The following is a 26,568-nucleotide window of genomic DNA, read 5'->3' as shown; positions in this document are numbered from 1 at the left end:
AACACCCACCACACCATCAACATCAGGTAACAGAGTCATTCAACAACACCATCAACATCAGGTAACAGAGTCATTCAACAACACCCACCACACCATCAACAGCAGGTAACAGAGTCATTCAACAACACCCACCACACCATCAACATCAGGTAACAGAGTCATTCAACAACACCATCAACATCAGGTAACAGAGTCATTCAACAACACCATCAACATCAGGTAACAGAGTCATTCAACAACACCATCAACATCAGGTAACAGAGTCATTCAACAACACCCACAACAGCAGGTAACAGAGTCATTCAACAACACCCACCACACCATCAACATCAGGTAACAGAGTCCTCTGTGTTTACTTCAACAGAGTGAGATTATATATCGTAAATATATATTGTATATTATATTATATCTATATATCTTTCTAATAAATGTTTACTGTAAATGTGTATAAAGCAATTATTCAGGAGAACAATTATGTTTTAAGTGAAATGGAAACACAAAATGTAATTTTAAACGATGGTGAATTCCCCCTCAACTGGTTATTTCAGATATGAAAACTGAGTATATTTGATCTCTCTAAACAGCAGATGTGGCCAACTTTAGGTTAATAGCCTTGTTTTGGATTGTGTGAATCCAATAGGTTTTCCTCTCCAATCTCCAGGGATGGACCAATCTCTGTTCCTCATCCTGTTGTTCTCAGGTTGGTGTTTATTTCTGTGTCTGCTTCCATGTGTGTGTGTGTTCGTGTGTGTATGTGTGTGTGTGTGTGTGTGCGCGCCTGTGTGTGTTTGCGTCTCTGAGTGTTTGTCCGTGTGTGTGTGTGTGTGTGCGCGCCTGTGTGTGTTTGCGTCTCTGAGTGTTTGTACGTGTGTGTGCTTAACCCTAACTTGAGACCTGTGTGCAGAATTGACAGAAATATTATATACATACCAGTGGCCAGTTTATTAGGTATACCAGTGGCCAGTTTATTAGGTATACAAGTGAACAGTTTAGTAGGTATACCGGTGGCCAGTTTATTAGGTATACCAGTGAACAGTTTATTAGGTATACCAGTGAACAGTTTATTAGGTATACCAGTGGGAGTCTTTCATATACACCCAGTGGCCAGTTTATTAGGTTTACCAGTGAACAGTTTATTAGGTATACCAGTGGGAGTCTTTCATATACACCCAGTGGCCAGTTTATTAGGTATACCAGTGAACAGTTTATTAGGTATACCAGTGGGAGTCTTTCATATACACCCAGTGGCCAGTTTAGTAGGTATACCAGTGGGAGTCTTTCATATACACTCAGTGAACAGTTTATTAGGTATACCAGTGAACAGTTTATTAGGTATACCAGTGAACAGTTTATTAGGTATACCAGTGGGAGTCTTTCATATACACCCAGTGGCCAGTTTATTAGGTTTACCAGTGAACAGTTTATTAGGTATACCAGTGGGAGTCTTTCATATACACCCAGTGGCCAGTTTATTAGGTATACCAGTGAACAGTTTATTAGGTATACCAGTGGGAGTCTTTCATATACACTCAGTGAACAGTTTATTAGGTATACCAGTGGGGCTGTCCATCCTCCTCTCATAATGTTGGTTTGTTCTCCACAGGGCTGTCCATCCTCCCCTCATAGTGTTGGTTTGTTCTACACAGGACTGTCCATCCTCCCCTCATAGTGTTGGTTTGTTCTACACAGGGCTGTCCATCCTCCTCTCATAATGTTGGTTTGTTCTCCACAGGGCTGTCCATCCTCCCCTCATTCCTCCCTCATCAGTTCCACTTTGTGAACTTGACTAAGAACTGGACTGAAGCTCAGAGTTTCTGCAGACAGAACTACACTGACCTGGCCACCATAGATGAAGACATGGCAGATATGAAGAAGCTCAATAACACAGTATCAGCTGGTTGGAAAGGATCAGTCTGGATAGGGCTGTATAACAACATCTGGAGGTGGTCTCTGGGAGACACAGAGTTAGAGGGGGAGGGGTTTTGGGCCCAAGGACAACCAAATATTGATCCCAACAGCAAAGATTTCTGTGTGTTTATGATGCAAAATGGGTCTTGGTTTAATAACAACTGTAACACGACATCGAATTTCGTCTGCTATGGTGAGTTCCCATGTCCATTTATTTTCCATTTTTAATTTAACCTTTACCTAAATAGGCAAGTCAGTTCAGAACAAATTCTTATTTACAATGACGGCCTACCCTGGACAACGCTGGGCCAATTGTGTGCCGCCCTATAGGACTCCCCATCACGACCGGATGTAATGCAGCCTGTATTCGAACCAGGGACTGTAGTGATGCCTCTTGCACTGAGATGCAGTGGCTTAGAGCAAGAGGCGTCACTGCAGCACCTGCAATACCACATTTTTTTTTTATTCAGTTAAGAGATTCAGATATGATTGAATTTTATAGTTTTTTAACAAATAGTTTATTGACAAACATTCATCTGTATTTATTTTGGTTATATCTTTTTTTCTTTTCTTCTTCAAATAGGCAAAAATGCGACCGATAAGTACATTCACATCAATGAATCTAAGACTTGGAGTGATGCTCAGAGCTACTGTCAGGAGAAACACACAGACCTGGCCAGTGTGAGGAACACAACAGAGATGGAGGCCGTAAAGACTATCATACTAAAACATGACAACAATCAAACATACAGAGCGTGGATTGGCCTGCATAAACCTCTTGGTGTCTGGAGGTGGTCCGACCAGAGTGGCTCCTCCTACAGAAACTGGGGCTTAAGAGAGCCGAATGGGGCAGGTGTGGGAGAGGAAGGATATTTCTGTGGAGAAGTAATATCGTCTGGAAAGTGGAACGATAAAGGATGTACTCATACACAACCCTTTATTTGCTACGAAGGTGAGCTACCGACATAAATCCTCAATACAGATCTACATTTAACAATCAATATTACTGTAAAGTATTGATGAGACTGAACATTTTGGGTATGGGGTGGAGATTGGGGTGAATGTTGACTGAATAACATAACTTTTCCTTATTTTTCTTAGCGTGAGTTTCTGTGTCCCCCTCTTCTTCCTCCAGATGAACTGGTCCTGGTCTCAGAGAACAAGACGTGGTCAGAAGCCCTGTGGCACTGCAGAGACCAGAACATGGAGCTGGTGTCTGCCCACAACCAGAACATCCAGCACTGGGTCCAACAGAAAGCCAAGAAGGCCTCCACTCCCTTCGTCTGGCTGGGCCTGAGGTACACCTGCACCCTGGACTTCTGGTTCTGGGTCAATGGAGAAGAGTCCTGCTACCACAACTGGTCTGTCGGGGAGGGCTACAACACCATGAAGGAGCAGTGTGGGAACACGGGGGCCATACAGAGAGACGGGGGACAGTGGGTCAGCAAGTCTGAGACTGAGAGATTCAACTTCATCTGCAGCAACAGTACTGGTGAGATTTGATCCTATTGGATGCTGTCTTGTTGAGTCATTTCATATTGTTTTCTGATTTTCTTCTTTACCTTTGTAGCTCCTACTCTGTCTCTTGTTAAATGTATTTCCTGATTCTCTCTCTCTCTCTCTCTCTCTCTCTCTCTCTCTCTCTCTCTCTCTCTCTCTCTCTCTCAATTCAATTCAATTCAATTCAATTCAAGGGCTTTATTGGCATGGGAAACATGTGTTAACATTGCCAAAGCAAGTGAGGTAGACAACATACAAAGTGAATATATAAAGTGAAAAACAACAAAAATTAACAGTAAACATTACACATACAGAAGTTTCAAAACAGTAAAGACATTACAAATGTCATATTATATATATATATATACAATGTACAAATAGTTAAAGGACACAAGATAAAATAAATAAGCATAAATATGGGTTGTATTTACAATGGTGTTTGTTCTTCACTGGTTGCCCTTTTCTCGTGGCAACAGGTCACAAATCTTGCTGCTGTGATGGCACACTGTGGAATTTCACCCAGTAGATATGGGAGTTTATCAAAATTGGATTTGTTTTCGAATTCTTTGTGGATCTGTGTAATCTGGGGGAAATATGTCTCTCTAATATGGTCATACATTGGGCAGGAGGTTAGGAAGTGCAGCTCAGTTTCCACCTCATTTTGTGGGCAGTGAGCACATAGCCTGTCTTCTCTTGAGAGCCATGTCTGCCTACGGCGGCCTTTCTCAATAGCAAGGCTATGCTCACTGAGTCTGTACATAGTCAAAGCTTTCCTTAATTTTGGGTCAGTCACAGTGGTCAGGTATTCTGCCGCTGTGTACTCTCTGTGTAGGGCCAAATAGCATTCTAGTTTGCTCAGTTTTTTTGTTAATTCTTTCCAATGTGTTAAGTAATTATCTTTTTGTTTTCTCATGATTTGGTTGGGTCTAATTGTGCTGTTGTCCTGGGGCTCTGTAGGGTGTGTTTGTGTTTGTGAACAGAGCGCCAGGACCAGCTTGCTTAGGGGACTCTTCTCCAGGTTCATCTCTCTGTAGGTGATGGCTTTGTTATGGAAGGTTTGTGAATCGCTTCCTTTTAGGTGGTTGTAGAATTTAACGGCTCTTTTCTGGATTTTGATAATTAGTGGGTATCGGCCTAATTCTGCTCTGCATGCATTATTTGGTGTTTTACGTTGTACACTGAGGATATTTTTGCAGAATTCTGCGTGCAGAGTCTCAATTTGGTGTTTGTCCCATTTTGTGAAGTCTTGGTTGGTGAGCGGACCCCAGACCTCACAACCATAAAGGGCAATGGGCTCTATGACTGATTCAAGTATTTTTAGCCAAATCCTAATTGGTATGTTGAAATTTATGTTTCTTTTGATGGCATAGAATGCCCTTCTTGCCTTGTCTCTCAGATCGTTCACAGCTTTGTGGCGCTGATGTTTAGGCCAAGGTATGTATAGTTTTTTGTGTGCTCTAGGGCAACAGTGTCTAGATGGAATTTGTATTTGTGGTCCTGGTGACTGGACCTTTTTTGGAACACCATTATTTTGGTCTTACTGAGATTTACTGTCAGGGCCCAGGGCCCAGGTCTCTCTCTCTCTCTCTCTCTCTTGTCAAATGTATTTCCTGATTTTCTCTCCCTCTCTCTCTCTCTCTCTCTCTCTCTCTCTCTTGTCAAATGTATTTCATGTCTGCCTACGGCGGCCTTTCTCAATAGCAAGGCTATGCTCACTGAGTCTGTACATAGTCAGTCTCTCTCTCTCTCTCTCTCTCTCTCTCTCTCTCTCTCTCGTCAAATTTATTTCCTGATTTTCTCTCTCTCTCTCTCTCTCTCTCTCTCTCTCTCTCTCGTCAAATGTATTTCCTGATTTTCTCTCTCTCTCTCTCTCTCTCTCTCTCTCTCTCTCTCTTGTCAAATGTATTTCCTGATTTTCTCTCTCTCTCTCTCTCTCTCTCTCTCTCTCTCTCTCTCTCTCTCTTGTCAAATGTATTTCCTGATTTTCTCTCTCTCTCTCTCTCTCTCTCTCTCTCTCTTGTCAAATGTATTTCCTGATTTTCTCTCTCTCTCTCTCTCTCCCCTCTATCTCTCTCTCTCTCTCTCTCAATGTATTTCCTGATTTTCTCTCCCTCTCTCTCTCTCTCTCTCTCTCTCTCTCTCTTGTCAAATGTATTTCATGTCTGCCTACGGCGGCCTTTCTCAATAGCAAGGCTATGCTCACTGAGTCTGTACATAGTCAGTCTCTCTCTCTCTCTCTCTCTCTCTCTCTCTCTCTCTCTCTCTCGTCAAATGTATTTCCTGATTTTCTCTCTCTCTCTCTCTCTCTCTCTCTCTCTCTTGTCAAATGTATTTCCTGATTTTCTCTCTCTCTCTCTCTCTCTCTCTCTCTCTCTCTCTCTTGTCAAATGTATTTCCTGATTTTCTCTCTCTCTCTCTCTCTCTCTCTCTCTCTCTTGTCAAATGTATTTCCTGATTTTCTCTCTCTCTCTCTCTCTCACCCTCTATCTCTCTCTCTCTCTCTCTCAATGTATTTCCTGATATTCTCTCCCCCCTCTCTCTCTTTCTCTCTCTCTCTCTCTCTCTTGTCAAATGTATTTCCTGATATTCCCACACTCTCTCACATTCACTCAAACTCACTCACTCACTCACTCACTCACTCACTCACTCACTCACTCACTCACTCACTCACTCACTCACCACTCACTCACTCACTCACACTCTCACTCTCACTCTCACTCTCTCTAAACATTACACTCACAAAAGTTTCAGAGGAATAGAGACATTTCAAATGTCAAATTATGGCTATACACAGTGTTGTAACCATGTACAAATAGTTAAAGTACAAAATGGAAAATAAATAAACATAATATGAGTTGTATTTACAATGGTGTTTGTTCTCCACTGGTTGACTTTCTCCACAAATTGTGCTGCTGTATTTCACCCAAAGTGATATGAGAGTTTTTTCAAATTGAATTTGTTTTCAAATTCTTTGTGGGTCTGTGTAATCTAAGGGGAATATGTGTCTCTAATATGGTCATACATTTGGCAGGAAGTTAGGAAGTGCAGCTCAGTTTCCACCTCATTTTGTGGGCATTGTGCACATAGCCTGCTTTCTCTTGAGAGCCAAGTCTGCCTATGGTGGCCTTTCTCAAAAGCAAGGCTATGCTCACCCAGTCTGTATATAATCAAAGCTTTGCTTAAGTTTGGGTCAGTCACGGTGGCCAGGTATTCTGCCACTGTGTACTCTGTGTTTAAGGCCAAATAGCATTCTAGTTTGCTCAGTTTTTTGGAAAATTTCCATTATGTCAAATATTTTTATTTTCATTTTCTCATGATTTGGTTGGGTCTAGTTGTGTCCTGGGGCTCTGTTGGGTCTGTTTGTGTTTGTGAACAAAGCCCCAGGATCAACTTGCTAAGGGGACTCTTCTCCAGGTTAATCTCTCTGTAGGTGATGACTTTGTTGTGGAAGGTTTGGGAATCGCTTCCTTTTAGGTGGTTTTACATTTACATTTACATTTAAGTCATTTAGCAGACGCTCTTATCCAGAGCGACTTACAAATTGGTGCATTCACCTTATGACATCCAGTGGAACAGCCACTTTACAATAGTGCATCTAAATCTTTTAAGGGGGGGGGGGGGTGAGAAGGATTACTTTATCCTATCCTAGGTATTCCTTAAAGAGGTGGGGTTTCAGGTGTCTCCGGAAGGTGGTGATTGACTCCGCTGTCCTGGCGTCGTGAGGGAGTTTGTTCCACCATTGGGGGGCCAGAGCAGCGAACAGTTTTGACTGGGCAAGCACCATGGTCTTGTAGCAGATGCGAGCTTCAACTGGAAGCCAGTGGAGAGAGCGGAGGAGCGGGGTGACGTGAGAGCACTTGGGAAGGTTGAACACCAGACGGTCTGCGGCGTTCTAGATGAGTTGTAGGGGTTTAATGGCACAGGCAGGGAGCCCAGCCAACAGCGAGTTGCAGTAATCCAGACGGGAGATGACAAGTGCCTGGATTAGGACCTGCGCCGCTTCCTGTGTGAGGCAGGGTCGTACTCTGCGGATGTTGTAGAGCATGAACCTACAGGAACGGGCCACTGCCTTGATGTTAGTTGAGAACGACAGGGTGTTGTCCAGGATCACGCCAAGGTTCTTAGCGCTCTGGGAGGAGGACACAATGGAGTTGTCAACCGTGATGGCGAGATCATGGAACGGGCAGTCCTTCCCCGGGAGGAAGAGCAGCTCCGTCTTGCCGAGGTTTAGCTTGAGGTGGTGATCCGTCATCCACACTGATATGTCTGCCAGACATGCAGAGATGCGATTCGCCACCTGGTCATCAGAAGGGGGAAAGGAGAAGATTAATTGTGTGTCGTCTGCATAGCAATGATAGGAGAGACCATGTGAGGTTATGACAGAGCCAAGTGACTTGGTGTATAGCGAGAATAGGAGAGGGCCTAGAACAGAGCCCTGGGGGACACCAGTGGTGAGAGCACGTGGTGAGGAGACAGATTCTCGCCACGCCACCTGTTAGGAGCGACCTGTCAGGTAGGACACAATCCAAGCGTGGGCCGCGCCGGAGATGCCCAACTCGGAGAGGGTGGAGAGGAGGATCTGATGGTTCACAGTATCGAAGGCAGCCGATAGGTCTAGAAGGATGAGAGCAGAGGAGAGAGAGTTAGCTTTAGCAGTGCGGAGCGCCTCCGTGATACAGAGAAGAGCAGTCTCAGTTGAATGACTAGTCTTGAAACCTGACTGATTTGGATCAAGAAGGTCATTCTGAGAGAGATAGCGGGAGAGCTGGCCAAGGACGGCACGTTCAAGAGTTTTGGAGAGAAAAGAAAGAAGGGATACTGGTCTGTAGTTGTTGACATCGGAGGGATCGAGTGTAGGTTTTTTCAGAAGGGGTGCAACTCTCGCTCTATTGAAGACGGAAGGGACGTAGCCAGCGGTCAGGGATGAGTTGATGAGCGAGGTGAGGTAAGGGAGAAGGTCTCCGGAAATGGTCTGGAGAAGAGAGGAGGGGATAGGGTCAAGCGGGCAGGTTGTTGGGCGGCCGGCCGTCACAAGACGCGAGATTTCATCTGGAGAGAGAGGGGAGAAAGAGGTCAGAGCACAGGGTAGGGCAGTGTGAGCAGAACCAGCGGTGTCGTTTGACTTAGCAAACGAGGATCGGATGTCGTCGACCTTCTTTTCAAAATGGTTGACGAAGTCATCTGCAGAGAGGGAGGAGGGGGGAGGATTCAGGAGGGAGGAGAAGGTGGCAAAGAGCTTCCTAGGGTTAGAGGCAGATGCTTGGAATTTAGAGTGGTAGAAAGTGGCTTTAGCAGCAGAGACAGAAGAGGAAAATGTAGAGAGGAGGGAGTGAAAGGATGCCAGGTCCGCAGGGAGGCGAGTTTTCCTCCATTTCCGCCTCGGCTGCCCGGAGCCCTGTTCTGTGAGCTCGCAATGAGTCGTCGAGCCACGGAGCGGGAGGGGAGGACCGAGCCGGCCTGGAGGATAGGGGACATAGAGAGTCAAAGGATGCAGAAAGGGAGGAGAGGAGGGTTGAGGAGGCAGAATCAGGAGATAGGTTGGAGAAGGTTTGAGCAGAGGGAAGAGATGATAGGATGGAAGAGGAGAGAGTAGCGGGGAGAGAGAGCGAAGGTTGGGACGGCGCGATACCATCCGAGTAGGGGCAGTGTGGGAAGTGTTGGATGAGAGCGAGAGGGAAAAGGATACAAGGTAGTGGTCGGAGACTTGGAGGGGAGTTGCAATGAGGTTAGTGGAAGAACAGCATCTAGTAAAGATGAGGTCGAGCGTATTGCCTGCCTTGTGAGTAGGGGGGGGAAGGTGAGAGGGTGAGGTCAAAAGAGGAGAGGAGTGGAAAGAAGGAGGCAGAGAGGAATGAGTCAAAGGTAGACGTGGGGAGGTTAAAGTCGCCCAGAACTGTGAGAGGTGAGCCGTCCTCAGGAAAGGAGCTTATCAAGGCATCAAGCTCATTGATGAACTCTCTGAGCCACGGAGACTAATTCTGCTTTGCATGCATAATTTGGTGTTTTACGTTGTTGACGGAGGATGGTTTTGCAGAATTCTGCATGCAGAGTCTCAATTTGGTCTTTGTCCCATTTTGTGAATTCTTGGTTGGTGAGCGGACCCCAGACCTCAAAAGCATAAAGAGCAATGGGTTCTATAACTGATTCAAGTTTTTTTCCTAGATCCTAAATTTGATGTTGAATTTGATGTCCCTTTTGATGGCATAGAAGGCCCTCCTTGCCTTGTCTCTGAGATCGTTCACAGCTTTGTAGAAGTTACCTGTGGCGCTGATGTTTAGGCCGAGGTATGAATAGTTTTTTGTGTGTTCCAGGGCAACAGTGTCTAGATGGAATTTGTATTTGTGTTCCTGGTAACTGGACCTTTTTTGGAATACTATTCATTTTGTTTTATTGAGATTGACTGTTCGGTCCAGGTCTGTCTGGGCCCAGGTCTAACAGGGCCCAGGTCTGTCAGGGCCCAGGTCTGTCAGGGCCCAGGTCTGTCAGGGCCCAGGTCTGGCAAAACCTGTGCAGAAGACCTATCTGCTGCTGTAGTCCCTCCTTGGTTGGGGAAGTTAGAACCAGATCATTAGCAAACAGCAGACATTTAACTTCAGATTGTAGTAGGTTGAGGACAGGTGCTGCAGACTGTTCCAGTGCCCTCGCCAATTCCTTGATATATATATATGTTGAAGAAGGTGGTGCTCAAGCTGCATCCCTGTCTCACCCCATGGCCCTGTGGAAAGACTGTGTTTTTTGCATATTTTAACTGCACACTTGCTGTTTGTTGTTGTCACGCTCGTTTAGAGATGGATTGGACCAAGGTGCAGCATGTTCAGCGTACATTTTTATTTTATTAAATGACACAAAAGAAAAATACAAATGAACATAATGCTACATGCAGTGCAGAATGCAACTACACACAAACAAGATCCCACAAACTAAGGTGGAAAAAAAGGCTGCCTATGTATGATCCCCACTCAGAGACAAAGGATTGGGAACCATACCCGGCCAACAAAGAAATAGAAAAACTAGTATGCCCACCAAAATCACACCCTGACCTAACCAAATAGAGAAATAAAAAAGCTCTCCAAGGTCAGGTCGTGACAGTACCCCACCAAAAAGGTGCGGACTCCGGCCGCAAAACCTGACTCTATAGGGGAGGGTACGGGTGGGAATCTAGCCTCGGTGGCGGCTCCGGTTCGGGATGTAGACCCCGCCCTGTTTGCTGATCCCTCCGCTTCCGTGGAACCGGACCGTAGATTGTCGCCGAAGGAACCGGACTGTAAATCGTCGCCGGGGACTCCGGACCGTGGGTCATCGCCAGAGGCTCTGGACTGGGAACCTCTGCTGGAGGCTCTGGACTGCAGACTGTCGCTGGAGACTATGGACTGCAGACAGTCGCTGGAAGTTCCGGACTGTGGACCGTCTCAGGAGGTTCCGGACTGTAGACCGTCTTAGGAGGTTCAGGACTGTGGACCCTCTCAGGAAGCTTCGGATCATCACTGGAGGCTTAGGGCCGTGGATCATCACTGGAGGCTTCGGGCCATGGATCATCACTGGAGGCTTCGTGCCATGGATCATCACTGGAGGCTTCGGGCCATGGATCATCACTGGAAGCTTCAGGCCGTGGATCATCACTGGAGGCTTCGTGCCATGGATCATCACTGGAGGCTTCGTGCCATGGATCATCACTGGAGGCTTCGGGCCATGGATCATCACTGGAGGCTTCATGCCATGGATCATCACTGGAGGCTTCGGGCCATGGATCATCACTGGAGGCTTCGGGCCATGGATCATCACTGGAGGCTTCGGGCCATGGATCATGTTGGGGAATGATCAGAATTGGTTGGTAACATAGGTAAGATGTTTTATATTCATCATATGCTTATGAGTTATTTCTCATAAGAATGTATTTTGTTGTACTATGTGGTGGCCATTGGCAGTTATCTGTTCTATGTCAAGACTAAGTTGCATGGGCCACAGAGAGGGGAGAGGTCAAGGTGTCATCATGTGTAAACATATCTTTTGCTCCACTGTGTCTGTGTGCCAGTCACTCCCTACTTTTCCCATCGGGGAGAGGAGGATGGCAGTGTCTGGAATCATTCTATGTTCCCCGTGAGCTTGTCCAGGATTGGTTGTATTTAGAATTGGTTGTATCTAAATGACAATTTGATATATGCCTGTTGATATGGAGGATTGGTTTATGGTTCTGGGTTTGAGTAAGGAGACAAAGCTGAACGATTTATTATGTCTATGCTGTCTGACTATGTGTGTTCTTTGCTATTAAAGGATCTCAGCTGCAATGTGTAAGGGTCTCTCAGAGAATTCATTGATAGACACTGAATTGATGGACTTTGATAACTAACTCTGACTTGTGTGTGGTTTGCGCTCATGATTTGGTAAATAGAGGAAATTTCCACGACAATCATCACTGGAGACTTCGGGCCATAGATCATCACTGGAGACCGGGTGCACGGAGCTGGCACAGGATATACTGGGCCTTTGAGAGGCACTGGAAGTCTGGAGTGTAGAGCTGGCACAACCCATCCTGGCTGGTTGCTCACTTTCACCCGGCACCCGGAGCTGGCACAGAACGCACCGGGCTGTGGAAGCGCACTGGAGACACATTGCGTATCTCCTCAAAACATGGTGCCTAACTGGTCCCACGCTCCTCACAGCGACTGTCTTGTCCCAGACACCAAATCATCAACTCTACCTCATCACTCTCCTCAACTATCTCCTCGCTCAGTCTTTCCCAATATTCCTCTTCACTCTCAGACTTCACCGACCAACTCGTGTGCCACCCCCCAAAAATGTTTTTTGGGGGTTGCCTCTCGGGCTTCCGTCGTGGTCGTGAACTTCGGAGTCGCCGTTGATCCTCCTTTCGCTCCCACGCCCAGGATGTCTGCTCCTCCTGACCACGCTGCTTGGTCCTGTGGTGGTGGGATCTTCTGTCACGCTCGTTTAGAGATGGATTGGTCCAAGGTGCAGTGTGGTAGGCGTACATTTTTCTATTATTAAATGACACTGAAAAAACAACAAAATACAACACGAAGGTGAAGCTACATGCAGTGCAGAATGAAAAAAAATACAAATGAACTTAATGCTACATGCAGTGCAGAAAGCAACTACACACAAACAAGATCCCACAAACAAAGGTGGGAAAAAAAGGCTGTCTAAGTATGATCCCCAATCAGAGACAAGGATAGACAGCTGCCTCTGATTGGGAACCATACCCGGCCAACAAAGAAATAGAAAAACTAGAATGCCCACCCAAATCACACCCTGATCTAACCAAATAGAGAAATAAAAAGGCTTTAATCGACGTTGATGTCGATTAAGGCAGCCCCCGCACCTCTCTGATTTAGAAGTGTTGGGTTAAACGTGGAAGACACATTTCAGTTGAAGACATTCGGTTGGACGACTGACGATGTATCCCCCTTTCCCTTTCCCTTCCCTCTTTCAAACCTAATAGATTGGTGGTTGGGACAACTAGCTCCCTGTAACCTAGAGGGCAACCCTGTGGGTCCATCTCCTCTATACCATGTTTCTCTCTCTTTCTGTCTCTCTCTCTCATCATGTATTCCCGATACTCTCTCTCGCTCTCTCTTTCTCTTTATTTTTTTATTTTTTTTATTTCACCTTTATTTAACCTGTTGCTTCTACTCGGGACGCAAGCGTCCCAACTAGAGCTCTGGAAATGCAAATGCGCTACGCTAAATGCTAATAGTATTAGTTAAAACTCAAAAGTTCATTAAAATACACATGCAGGGTATCGAATTAAAGCTACACTCGTTGTGAATCCAGGCAACGAGTCAGATTTTTAAAATGCTTTTCGGCGAAAGCATGAGAAGCTATTATCTGATAGCATGCAACACCCCAAAAGACCCACAGGGGACGTAAACAAAATAATTAGCATTTCGGCGTTACACAAAGCGCACAATGAAATAGAAAACATTCATTACCTTTCACCATCTTCTTTGTTGGCACTCCTAGATGTCCCATAAACACTATTTGGGTCTTTATTTCGATTAAATCGGTCCATATAAAGCCTAGATATCGTTATATGTAGACTGTGTGATAAACGAAAAAAACATCGTTTCAAAACGTAACGTCATTTTTTAAAATTCAAAAAGTCGACGATAAACTTTCACAAAACACTTCGAAATACGTTTGTAATGCAACTTTAGGTATTAGTAAACGTTAATAAGCGATAAAATTCAACAGGAGGCGATGTATAGATCATTAGCTGTCCGTCTGGAAAAATGTCCGGCTAGAAACTCAACGAAAATATCCGGTCCCAGACCGGATTAGATACGGTGTCCTGTATGTGTTTGACCAAGAAAAAACTCGAAGGGAAATGACAAGACTCTAGACACCCTGTGGAAGCTGTAGGTACTGCAACCTCAGGCAATTAATTGTGGTTCACGTTTATCAATGGGTTCAAGTAGCGCATGGATATATTTTCCCCATTTTCAGTGATCAGGTTTTCCTGTGCTTTTCGATGTAAATGCCGTTCTGGTAAAGCCACAGCAGTGATTTAACCAGTTTTTTAAACGTCTGAGTGTTTTCTATCCACACAGACTAAGCAAATGCATATACTATATTCCTGGCATGAGTAGCAGGGCACTGAAATGTTGCGCGATTTTTAACAGAATGTTCAAAAAAGTAGAGGGTCGACTGAAGAGGTTAACCAGGTAGGCTAGTTGAGAACAAGTTCTCATTTGCAACTGTGACCTGGCCAAGATAAAGCATAGCAGTGTGAACAGACAACACAGAGTTACACATGGAGTAAACAATTAACAAGTCAATAACACAGTAGAAAAAAAAGAAGGGGGGAGTCTATATACAATGTGTGCAAAAGGCATGAGGTAGGCAAATAATTACAATTTTGCAGATTAACACTGGAGTGATAAATGATCAGATGGTCATGTACAGGTAGAGATATTGGTGTGCAAAAGAGCAGACAAGTAAATAAATAAAAACAGTATGGGGATGAGGTAGGTGAAAATGGGTGGGCTATTTACCAATAGACTATGTACAGCTGCAGCGATCGGTTAGCTGCTCAGATAGCTGATGTTTGAAGTTGGTGAGGGAGATAAAAGTCTCCAACTTCAGCGATTTTGGCAATTCGTTCCAGTCACAGGCAGCAGAGTACTGGAACGAAAGGCGGCCGAATGAGGTGTTGGCTTTAGGGATGATCAATGAGATACACCTGCTGGAGCGCGTGCTACGGATGGGTGTTGCCATCGTGACCAGTGAACCGAGATAAGGCGGAGCTTTAGCTAGCATGGACTTGTAGATGACCTGGAGCCAGTGGGTCTGGCGACGAATATGTAGCGAGGGCCAGCCGACTAGAGCATACAAGTCGCAGTGGTGGGTGGTATAAGGTGCTTTAGTGACAAAGCGGATGGCACTGTGATAGACTGCATCCAGTTTGCTGAGTAGAGTGTTGGAAGCCATTTTGTAGATGACATCGCCGAAGTCGAGGATCGGTAGGATAGTCAGTTTTACTAGGGTAAGCTTGGCGGTGTGAGTGAAGGAGGCTTTGTTGCGGAATAGAAAGCCGACTCTTGATTTGATTTTCGATTGGAGATGTTTGATATGAGTCTGGAAGGAGAGTTTGCAGTCAAGCCAGACACCTAGGTACTTATAGATGTCCACATATTCAAGGTCGGAACCATCCAGGGTGGTGATGCTAGTCGGGCATGCGGGTGCAGGCAGCGATCGGTTGAAAAGCATGCATTTGGTTTTACTAGCGTTTAAGAGCAGTTGGAGGCCACGGAAGGAGTGTTGTATGGCATTGAAGCTCGTTTGGAGGTTAGATAGCACAGTGTCCAATGACGGGCGGAAAGTATTTAGAATGGTGTCGTCTGCGTAGAGGTGGATCAGGGAATCACCCGCAGCAAGAGCAACATCATTGATATATACAGAGAAAAGAGTCGGCCCGAGAATTGAACCCTGTGGCACCCCCATAGAGACTGCCAGAGGACCGGACAGCATGCCCTCCGATTTGACACACTGAACTCTGTCTGCAAAGTAATTGGTGAACCAGGCAAGGCAGTCATCCGAAAAACCGAGGCTACTGAGTCTGCCGATAAGAATATGGTGATTGACAGAGTCGAAGGCCTTGGCAAGGTCGATGAAGACGGCTGCACAGTACTGTCTTTTATCGATGGCGGTTATGATATCGTTTAGTACCTTGAGTGTGGCTGAGGTGCACCCGTGACCGGCTCGGAAAACAGATTGCACAGCGGAGAAGGTACGGTGGGATTCGAGATGGTCAGTGACCTGTTTGTTGACTTGGCTTTCGAAGACCTTAGATAGGCAGGGCAGGATGGATATAGGTCTGTAGCAGTTTGGGTCCAGGGTGTCTCCCCCTTTGAAGAGGGGGATGACTGCGGCAGCTTTCCAATCCTTGGGGATCTCGGACGATATGAAAGAGAGGTTGAACAGGCTGGTAATAGGGGTTGCGACAATGGCGGCGGATAGTTTCAGAAATAGAGGGTCCAGATTGTCAAGCCCAGCTGATTTGTACGCGTCCAGGTTTTGGAACTCTTTCAGAACATCTGCTATCTGGATTTGGGTAAAGGAGAACCTGGAGAGAATTGGGCGAGGAGCTGCGGGGGGGGGCGGAGCTGTTGGCCGAGGTTGGAGAAGCCAGGCGGAAGGCATGGCCAGCCGTTGAGAAATGCTTATTGAAGTTTTCGATAATCATGGATTTATCGGTGGTGACCGTGTTACCTAGCCTCAGTGCAGTGGGCAGCTGGGAGGAGGTGCTCTTGTTCTCCATGGACTTCACAGTGTCCCAGAACTTTTTGGAGTTGGAGCTACAGGATGCAAACTTCTGCCTGAAGAAGCTGGCCTTAGCTTTCCTGACTGACTGTGTGTATTGGCACCTGACTTCCCTGAACAGTTGCATATCACGGGGACTCTTCGATGCTATTGCAGTCCGCCACAGGATGTTTTTGTGCTGGTCGAGGGAAGTCAGGTCTGGAGTGAACCAAGGGCTGTATCTGTTCTTGGTTCTGCATTTTTTGAACGGAGCATGCTTATCTAAAATGGAGAGGAAGTTGCTTTTAAAGAATGACCAGGCATCCTCAACTGACGGGATGAGGTCAATGTCCTTCCAGGATACCCGGGCCAGGTCGATTAGGAAGGCCTGCTCACAGAAGTGTTTTAGGGAGCGTTTGACAGTGATGAGAGGTGGTCGTTTGACTGCGGCTCCGTAGCGAATACAGGCAATGAGGCAGTGATCGCTGAGATCCTGGTTGAAGACAGCGGAGGTGTATTTGGAGGGCCAGTTGGTCAGGATGACGTCTATGAGGGTGCCCTTGTTTACAGAGTTAGGGTTGTATCTGGTGGGTTCCTTGATGATTTGTGTGAGATTGAGGACTGCCGGGGTGTTAAGCATATCCCAGTTTAGGTCACCTAACAGAACAAACTCTGAAGCTAGATGGGGGGCGATCAATTCACAAATGGTGTCCAGGGCACAGCTGGGAGCTGAGGGGGGTCGGTAGCAGGCGGCAACAGTGAGAGACTTATTTCTGGAGAGAGTAATTTTCAAAATTAGTAGTTCGAACTGTTTGGGTATGGACCTGGAAAGTATGACATTACTTTGCAGGCTATCTCTGCAGTAGACTGCAACTCCTCCCCCTTTGGCAGTTCTATCTTGACGGAAGATGTTATAGTTGGGTATGGAAATCTCTGAATTTTTGGTGGCCTTCCTGAGCCAGGATTCAGACACAGCAAGGACATCAGGGCTAGCAGAGTGTGCTAAAGCAGTGAGTAAAACAAACTTAGGGAGGCTCTCTCGTCAAAGATATTTCCTGATACTCTCTCTCGCTCTCGCTCTCTCTTTCTCTCACTCTCTCGTCAAAGATATTTCCTGATACTCTCTCTCGCTCTCGCTCTCTCTTTCTCTCACTCTCGCTCGCTCTCTCTCCCTCTCTCACTCTCTCTTTCTCTCTCTCTCTCTCCCTCTCTCACTCTCTCTTTCTCTCACTCTCTCTCGCTCCCTCTCTCTCTCTCTCTCTCTCTCTCGCTCCCTCTGTCTTCAAATGTATTTCCTGATATTCTCTCTGTCTTGTCAAATGTATTTTATGACATTCTCTTACAGTAATCTGTCCTTTGTTCACTAATCTAGATTACTAGGACCAGACCCTGCTCTGTAGACCAGCTGAACCCTACAGTCCAGAATGTTCCAGACCCTGCTCTGTAGACCAGCTGAACCCTACAGCCCAACACATTGTTCCAGACCCTGCTCTGTAGACCAGCTGAACCCTACAGTTCAGAATGTTTCAGACCCTGTTCTGTAGACCAGCTGAACCCTACAGCCCAATACATTGTTCCAGACCCTGTTCTGTAGACCAGTTGAACCCTACAGCCCAATACATTGTTCCAGACCCTGTTCTGTAGACCAGTTGAACCCTACAACCCAACCCATTGTTCCAGACCCTGCTCTGTAGACCAGCTGAACCCTACAGGCCAGAATGTTCCAGATGTACTCAGATGTACATCATACAAGGTGATGGGATACTCATTATTTTAAATACATATTTGTATTTGTTTAGTATTGGGACAGTAACAAATGTTTAGTAGTTTTGGCTCTGTACTCCAACATTTTCATTGCATCCTAGGAATATGGGACCAAATACTTAGCTTTTGACTATTTTAGTACATATTGAAGTGAATTTGTCCCAATACTTTTGGTCCACTAAAATGGGGGACTATGTTCAAAAAGTGCTGTCATTTCTAAACGATTAACCCGATATGGATGAAAATACTGACTGTCTGGACTTTAACCTCATACCCATTGTATTATTAAAGATCCAAAGTGCTGGAGTACAGAGCCAGAAAAACAAACATAGTGTCACTGTCCCGATACTGTTGGAGCTCACTGGAAATAAAACATTGAGCTATATAGAGCTCACTGGAAATAAAACATAGAGCTACGTAGAGCTCACTGGAACTAAAACATAGAGCTACATAGAACTCACTGGAAATAAAACATAGAACTCACTGGAAATAAAACATAGAACTCACTGGAAATAAAACATAGAACTCACTGGAAATAAAACATAGAACTCACTGGAAATAAAACATAGAACTCACTGGAAATAAAACATAGAACTACATAGAACTCACTGGAAATAAAACATAGAGCTACATATAACACACTGGAAATAAAAAATAGAGCTACATAGAGCTCACTGGAAATAAAACATAGAGCTACATAGAGCTCACTGGAAATAAAACAGAGCTACATAGAGCTCACTGGAAATAAAACATAGAGCTACATAGAACTCACTTGAAATAAAACATAAAGCTACATAGAACTCACTGGAAATAAAACATAGAGCTACATAGAACTCACTGGAAATAAAATGTATAGCTACGTAGAGCTCACTGGAAATAAAACATAGAGCTACGTAGAGCTCACTAGAAATACAACATAGAGTTACGTAGAGCTCCCTGGAAATAAAACATAGAGCTACGTAGAGCTCACTAGAAATAAAACATAGAGCTACATAGAACTCTCTGGAAATAAAACACAGAACTCACTGGAAATAAAACATAGAGCTACGTAGAGCTCTCTGGAAAATAAACAGAGTTACATAGAGCTCTCTGGATATAAACCTTAGAGCTACATAGAGCTCACTGGATATAAAACATAGAGCTACATAGAGCTCACTGGATATAAACCATAGAGCTACATAGAGCTCACTGGATATAAAACATAGAGCTACATAGAGCTCACTGGATATAAAACATAGAGCTACATAGAGCTCACTGGATATAAAACATAGAGCTACATAGAGCTCACTGGAAATAAAACATAGAGCTACATAGAACTCACTGGATATAAACCATAGAGCTACATAGAGCTCACTGGATATAAAACATAGAGCTACATAGAGCTCACTGGATATAAAACATAGAGCTACATAGAGCTCACTGGATATAAAACATAGAGCTACATAGAGCTCACTGGATATAAAACATAGAGCTACATAGAGCTCACTGGATATAAAACATAGAGCTACATAGAGCTCACTGGATATAAAACATAGAGCTACATAGAGCTCACTGGATATAAAACATAGAGCTACATAGAGCTCACTGGATATAAAACATAGAGCTACATAGAGTTCCCTGGATTATTGTGACGTGTTCAATATTTGTATATTATAACATGCTTTTTGTTTGTTGTTTTATTACCGGTTGATGTCATTTCATTTTCAAGGTTAACTCTTCGTTGTTAAAAAATCATGTTTTAATTATTTTACTTAGATTTTATACTTGGTGGTCAAGTCTTCAATCAAATATTTTATATAATATATGATGATGGATACAGGATTGTTTCATGTTGTTGTTTTTTACATTTTACATAAATACTTTTATTTTAATATTAAGATACATTTTAGTTATTCTTGTTTTCACATTGACTTAGTGTATCACTCATTAATTATGTTTTTATTTTATTTTAAAGGTCGACATTTTAGTTATTCTTGTTTTCACATTGACTTAGTGTATCACTCATTAATGATGTTTTTATTTTATTTTAAAGGTCGACATTTTAGTTATTCTTGTTTTGTTATTTGGTATTTCATTAGGATCCCCATTAGCTGTTGCAAAAGTAGTAGCTACAATTTCTTCATGAATCATGACATAACACAGAACAGACAAGAGCAGCTCAAAGACAGAACTATACCAGTTTATAAAATCCACACGTAGCGTAACCTGTATCTCCTCACACTGACCCGGTACCGGAGCCCCCTGTTTATAGCCTCGTTATTGTTATGTTAGTGTGTTACTTTTCTTTAACTATTTTTACTTTAGTTTATTTAAGGTGTGTTAAATATATTGTACACACATGTCATTTCTCTATGATACTAGTGATACTAGTGTGTAACATTTAAATGACAGTATCTGTTCTGGTGCAGGTGGTGGTCTTCATGTAAAGTGGCAATCTGTGATCTGGAATTCCATTTTAGGATTTAAAATAAATGTACCCATTGATTCTTGAAGATTATAACTTATAAATGCCTCATGATTTTAGTCCAACTGTCATTTCCCATCAGAACCCAAAATGTAAACTTTTTTTACTCCATTGTTTGTAAAAAATGTAATTGTCAACAAACACGGTTTAGTCTCAAAAACATAATATAAACTATAATGTTGATATCATAGATAGTCATCCTGCATAGTCTCAGAAACATAGTTTAAACTATAATGTTGATATCATGCATGGTCATCCTGTATAGACTCAGAAACATAGTTTAAACTATAATGTTGATATCATGGATGGTCATCCTGTATAGTCTCAGAAACATAGTTTAAACTATAATGTTGATATCATGGATGGTCATCCTGTATAGTCTCAGAAACATAGTTTAAACTATGATGTTGATATCTGTCTGTCCTTTTATATGTTGTTCTGTCTGTTAATTTGAGAGTGGTTACATTTCTCTAGCGCCATCCTAAAGATTTTCACAAAACAGTGGTGGGGTTTACGCTTTGTTATTGGTTGAACTGCAGATTGCCCTTTAACTATTTGACTATGGTACATTCATCCTTTACACTGTACAAAAAAATCAATAAAGTTATGAAAACGACACATTTGTTTAGTTTTTTGTTTAATACTTATTTCAAGAAACAGAGGAAAGAATAGAAAGGATTTTGATAAGGATGTTAGACCTGATCTCAGATCATCAGTAAATCAGTAGGAACGCTGTCTACTGTTGTATACAGGGTGTTAGACCTGACCTCAGATCATCAGTAAGTCAGTAGGACTACTGTCTACTGTTGTTGTTAGACCTGGGCGCACCGATTGGTTGGTGGCTGGCCCAGGTTCTATTTTAGAGTGGCTGGCCCAGGTTCTATTTTAGAATGGCTGGCCCAGGTTCTATTTTAGAGTGGCTGGCCCAGGTTCTATTTTAGAGTGGCTGGCCCAGGTTCTATTTTAGAGTGGCTGGCCCAGGTTCTATTTTAGAGTGGCTGGCCCAGGTTCTATTTTAGAGTGGCTGGCGAAGGTTCTATTTTAGAGCGGCTGGCCCAGCTTCTATTTTAGAGTGGCTGGCCCAGGTTCTATTTTAGAGTGGCTGGCGAAGGTTCTATTTTAGAGTGGCTGGCCCAGCTTCTATTTTAGAGTGGCTGGCCCAGGTTCTATTTTAGAGTGGCTGGTCCAGGTTATATTTTAGAGTGGCTGGTCCAGGTTATATTTTAGAGTGGCTGGTCCAGGTTGTATTTTAGAGTGGCTGGTCCAGGTTATATTTTAGAGTGGCTGGTCCAGGTTATATTGTAGAGTGGCTGGTCCAGGTTATATTTTAGAGTGGCTGGTCCAGGTTATATTTTAGAGTGGCTGGCGAAGGTTCTATTTTAGAGTGGCTGGCCCAGCTTCTATTTTAGAGTGGCTGGCCCAGGTTCTATTTTAGAGTGGCTGGTCCAGGTTATATTTTAGAGTGGCTGGTCCAGGTTATATTTTAGAGTGGCTGGTCCAGGTTGTATTTTAGAGTGGCTGGTCCAGGTTATATTTTAGAGTGGCTGGTCCAGGTTATATTTTAGAGTGGCTGGTCCAGGTTATATTTTAGAGTGGCTGGCCCAGTGCTCCAGTTCTCTTTAGTTTGAGGTCTCTATGTTATTTCTAGCAAAACAACCTTTAACCTCATCTTCCCTGTTTTCTTTTTCCTACATTTATTGGTTTGCTTCCTGTCTTTAAGTTTGGTGTGGGTTTTTATTTTGTTTTGTTTCTTGGGCAAATTTAGTGGGGGCTCATGGTGGGTGTCGTTTAGGTACCAGTTGTTGTTGCTAGTCAATTTCAGTGGACACCGCCACTAAACTCCAACCCGTTCCGTTTTATGGTTTGTCAGTGTCTTTGTTAGTTCCCCTTCTGTTTGAGTGACATTATTTGGGTTTCTCGCTGAGCAACATGACAATCGATTAGTTGAATATAGACTTTCTACCACTACAAAGAATCACATTTTGCATATCCTCCAAATAAGTATCACACAATGACATTATTGATAAATCAAATAACCAATACATTTGCTGTTTATTAACATAAGTTAATAATCATTCAAATGAAATAACATACGTGTTTGTTGAACTCCAAATACACTGTTACAAACAAACTAAAAGTTCAACTTAAATATTAAATAACATCTATAGCAAATATAAAAAGTTATAAAATATAATTGTAACTATGGAAACAGTAACAGTGTAAATGAAGCTCAGTTGGTAGCATAGCCGCAGGTAGTAGAGGTGCTGAGGTTGTTGTCACCCCTTTACAAATCAAAACTTAAACATAATTAACAAAACATGTTTCAGCATCTCTACTTTGGTAAAAAAAAAAAGTAGTTGTATAAATAATGACAGTGTTTTGCAGGATTCAACAGTTGGACTTGTAAGAGTTGTTGCCCTGTTCCTTCCTCTGAGATCATCATTCTAATGGAATCTAGAAAGAACAAAACCTTGTCCTCAAATTGTTCATCAAAAGGTACAAAGACTCAAAACATCCACATCAATTTAAATATTAAATTCAATTAAACATTTACACCAAAAAGGTCCAACATTCTGGGCAAAGACACAAAACATCCACATCAATTTTTATCAAATAACATGGAAAACAACCACTTTCTGTGCAGTATTAACTGACCATCCTTACAAACCACTTACTGTAAATGTACATTAGTGTATTGTACAGAGGCTGGTCATCTAGGTTTGTACCTGTAGACTTTCCATCAGCATAAAGAACAACACAATCCAGTAATTGAGTACATTGAGACATCAAGTGGTTTGGGGTGATGTGCTGATGTGGCTCAGTTGGTAGGGCATGGTGCTTTTCAACGCTGGGGTTGCGTGTTTGATTCCCACGTTGGACCAGTTGCCAAAATGTATTAAAATGTTTACACTCACGACTGTAAGTTGCTCTGATTAAGAGTGTCTACTATAAAGTAATGATTAAGAGTGTCTACTATAAAGGAATGATTAAGAGTGTCTACTATAAAGTAATGATTAAGAGTGTCTACTATAAAGGAATGATTAAGAGTGTCTACTATAAAGGAATGATTAAGAGTGTCTACTATAAAGGAATGATTAAGAGTGTCTACTATAAAGGAATGATTAAGAGTGTCTACTATAAAGGAATGATTAAGAGCGTCTACTATAAAGGAATGATTAAGAGTGTCTACTATAAAGGAATGATTAAGAGCGTCTACTATAAAGTAATGATTAAGAGTGTCTACTATAAAGGAATGATTAAGAGTGTCTACTATAAAGGAATGATTAAGAGTGTCTACTATAAAGGAATGATTAAGAGTGTCTACTATAAAGGAATGATTAAGAGTGTCTACTATAAAGGAATGATTAAGAGTGTCTACTATAAAGGAATGATTAAGAGTGTCTACTATAAAGGAATGATTAAGAGTGTCTACTATAAAGGAATGAACAGACCATTTTCACTTAGAAATCAGTTTTGACCCGTCACCAAAACATTGCAGCACCCACCCTCAGCCCAAACTACTTCCTGTGGCTACGGTTGGTAGAGCAGGGCTCTGGCAATGCCAGAGCTGTGGGTGTGATTCCTGGGACCACCCCTACGTAAAGTCTATACATGAAGATAATAATAATATATAATATATAAGTCACTTCAGATAAAAGCGTCTGCTAAAAGTTTATTATTGTTATTATTATTATTATTATCTTTCACTTGTTAGAGAAGTAAACAAAAATACCTTAAAATGCTAGTCTTTTTATTTGATTATGAGTGTTTTTAAGAAACATTCACGATGGAAACAGTAACAGCATGATATTGATATTATCAACAGGTACTATAATAAATAAATATGGAAACAGTAACAGCATGATATTGATATTATCAACAGGTACTATAATAAATAAATATGGAAACAGTAACAGCATGATATTGATATTATCAACAGGTACTATAATAAATAAATATGGAAACAGTAACAGCATGATATTGATATTATCAACAGGTACTATAATAAATAAATATGGAAACAGTAACAGCATGATATTGATATTATCAACAGGTACTATAATAAATAAATATGGAAACAGTAACAGCATGATATTGATATTATCAACAGGTACTATAATAAATAAATATGGAAACAGTAACAGCATGATATTGATATTATCATTGATATTAGTAAGACTTTTAGATAGATCAACATGCACAAGGCCGCAGGGCCAGATGGATTACCAGGACGTGGACTGCGAGCATGCGCTGACCAACTGGCAAGTGTTTTCATTGACATTTTCAAGCTCTCCCTGTTTGAGTCTGTAATACCAACATGTTTTAAGCAGACCACTAAGGTAACCTGGCTAAATGACTACCAACCCGTAGCACTCACACCATGAAGTGTTTTGAAAGGCAGCTCATATCAACACCATCATCCCAGAAACCCTATACCCAGTCCAATTTGCATAACGCCCCAAAAGATCCACAGATGATGCAGTCTCTATTGTACTCCACACTGCCCTTTCACACCTGGACAAAAGGAACACTTATGTGAGAATGCTGTTCATTGACTACAGCTCAGCGTTCAACACCATAGTGTCCTCAAAGCTCATCACTAAGCTAGGGACCCTGGGACTAAACACCTCCCTCTGCAACTGGATCCTGGACTTCCTGACGGGCTGTCCCCAGGTGGTAAGGGTAGGTAACAACACATCCGCCATGCTGATCCTCAACACGGGGGCCCCTCAGGGGAGCGTGCTCAGCCCCCTCCTGTACTTCCTGTTCACTCATGACTGCACAGAGGATTATTGTGGAGTACAGGACAAAGAGGATGGAGCACGCCCCTATTCTAATCGACGGGGCTGCAGTGGAGCAGGTTGAGAGCTTTAAGTTCCTTGGTGTCCACATCACCAACAAACTAACATGGTCCAAGCACACCAAGACAGTCATGAAGAGAGCACGACAAAACCTATTACCCCTCAGGAGACTGAAAAGATTTGGCAAGATCCTCAAAAGGTTCTACAGCTGCACCATCAAGAGCACTGGTTGCATCACTGCCTGGTATGACAACTGCTTGGCCTCCGACCGCAAGGCACTACGGAGGGTAGTGTGAACGGCCCTGTACCTCTACTTCCTGCAGCTATGCTAACAACTGAGCTACATTTACACTGTTACTGTTACAGGTGTAACCCATACTGACTAACGAGGTGACACCAATCGGTGCATTTAACATTTACATTTAAGTCATTTAGCAGACGCTCTTATCCAGAGCGACTTACAAATTGGGTGCGCCCTTCGTTCTAACGAGCTCAACTCAACCTTTTGAGTCCAACCTCAAAACATACGTGGAAAACTAAAGCCTGCAACATGATTCGAATGCTTTAGTTGCAAATTAAGTTAAACCTCTATATTTTATTAATTGTGATGAATTCAAATTGCTAATATTCATCTTAATTAGTATTTGATCACATGTTTACTGTTTACATGATATGAAAATATACACTGTGCTTGGATGTTGTTATTTCATACAACATAGAGTAATTGATGATTTGATTGATTGATTGGTTGGTTAATTGGTCATTTGATTGCTTGATTTGTTAATTGGACTTGTTGATTAGATTGATTGCCTGCTTAATTTGTTCATTGATTGAATAGATGAGTTGCTTTGATGATTCATTTGTTGACTGAATTTAATTGGATTGATTGATATATATTTTAATAAAGTTTTTTAACATCAGAGTGGACTGATTGTAATCTGTGGATCTCAGTTATTTTATTTCAATGTTCTGAGGTCAGGTCCAACACCAACAGTAGACAGTGTTCCTACTGATGATCTGAGGTCAGGTCTAACATCCTGTACACAACAGTAGACAGTGGTCCCATTGACTAACTGATGATCTGAGGTCAGGTCTAACATCCTCTACACAACAGTAGACAGTGGTCCCATTGACTAACTGATGATCTGAGGTCAGGTTTAACATCCTGTATACAACAGTAGACAGTGTTCCCAATGACTTACTGATGATCTGAGGTCAGGTCCAAGACCAACAGTAGACAGTGGTCCTATTGACTAACTGATGATCTGAGGTCAGGTTTAACATCCTGTACACAACAGTAGACAGTGGTCCCATTGACTAACTGATGATCTGAGGTCAGGTTTAACATCCTGTACACAACAGTAGACAGTGGTC

At 43.0% G+C, this 26,568-nt stretch overlaps 1 protein-coding gene across 1 annotated transcript; it reads left to right on the top strand.

The window, feature by feature from the left end:
• Window positions 1–663: 663 nt before the first annotated feature.
• On the top strand, window positions 664–20,981 carry LOC115117055 (macrophage mannose receptor 1-like). Its single transcript, XM_065005058.1, has 5 exons — window positions 664–700; window positions 1,733–1,887; window positions 2,488–2,860; window positions 3,044–3,400; window positions 17,537–20,981. The coding sequence occupies exons 1-5, from the start codon at window positions 664–666 to the stop codon at window positions 17,542–17,544; spliced, it is 930 nt and encodes a 309-aa protein (XP_064861130.1). The 3' UTR covers window positions 17,545–20,981.
• Window positions 20,982–26,568: the final 5,587 nt, after the last annotated feature.

The sequence above is a fragment of the Oncorhynchus nerka genome, linkage group LG19 (genome assembly GCF_034236695.1).
Source record: "Oncorhynchus nerka isolate Pitt River linkage group LG19, Oner_Uvic_2.0, whole genome shotgun sequence".
Taxonomy (NCBI): Eukaryota; Metazoa; Chordata; class Actinopteri; order Salmoniformes; family Salmonidae; genus Oncorhynchus; species Oncorhynchus nerka.
Note: the sequence above shows the minus strand (reverse complement) of the source record. Positions and strands in the feature narration are given on the sequence as shown.

Excerpts from the sequence above, each read along its gene's own strand:
- LOC115117055 (XM_065005058.1), top strand. The coding sequence starts at position 664 with ATGGACCAATCTCTGTTCCTCATCCTGTTGTTCTCAG. Across the intron at positions 701-1,732 it reads CCTCATCCTGTTGTTCTCAG|GGCTGTCCATCCTCCCCTCA; the intron begins GTTGGTGTTTAT and ends TGTTCTCCACAG. Across the intron at positions 2,861-3,043 it reads ACCCTTTATTTGCTACGAAG|ATGAACTGGTCCTGGTCTCA; the intron begins GTGAGCTACCGA and ends TTCTTCCTCCAG.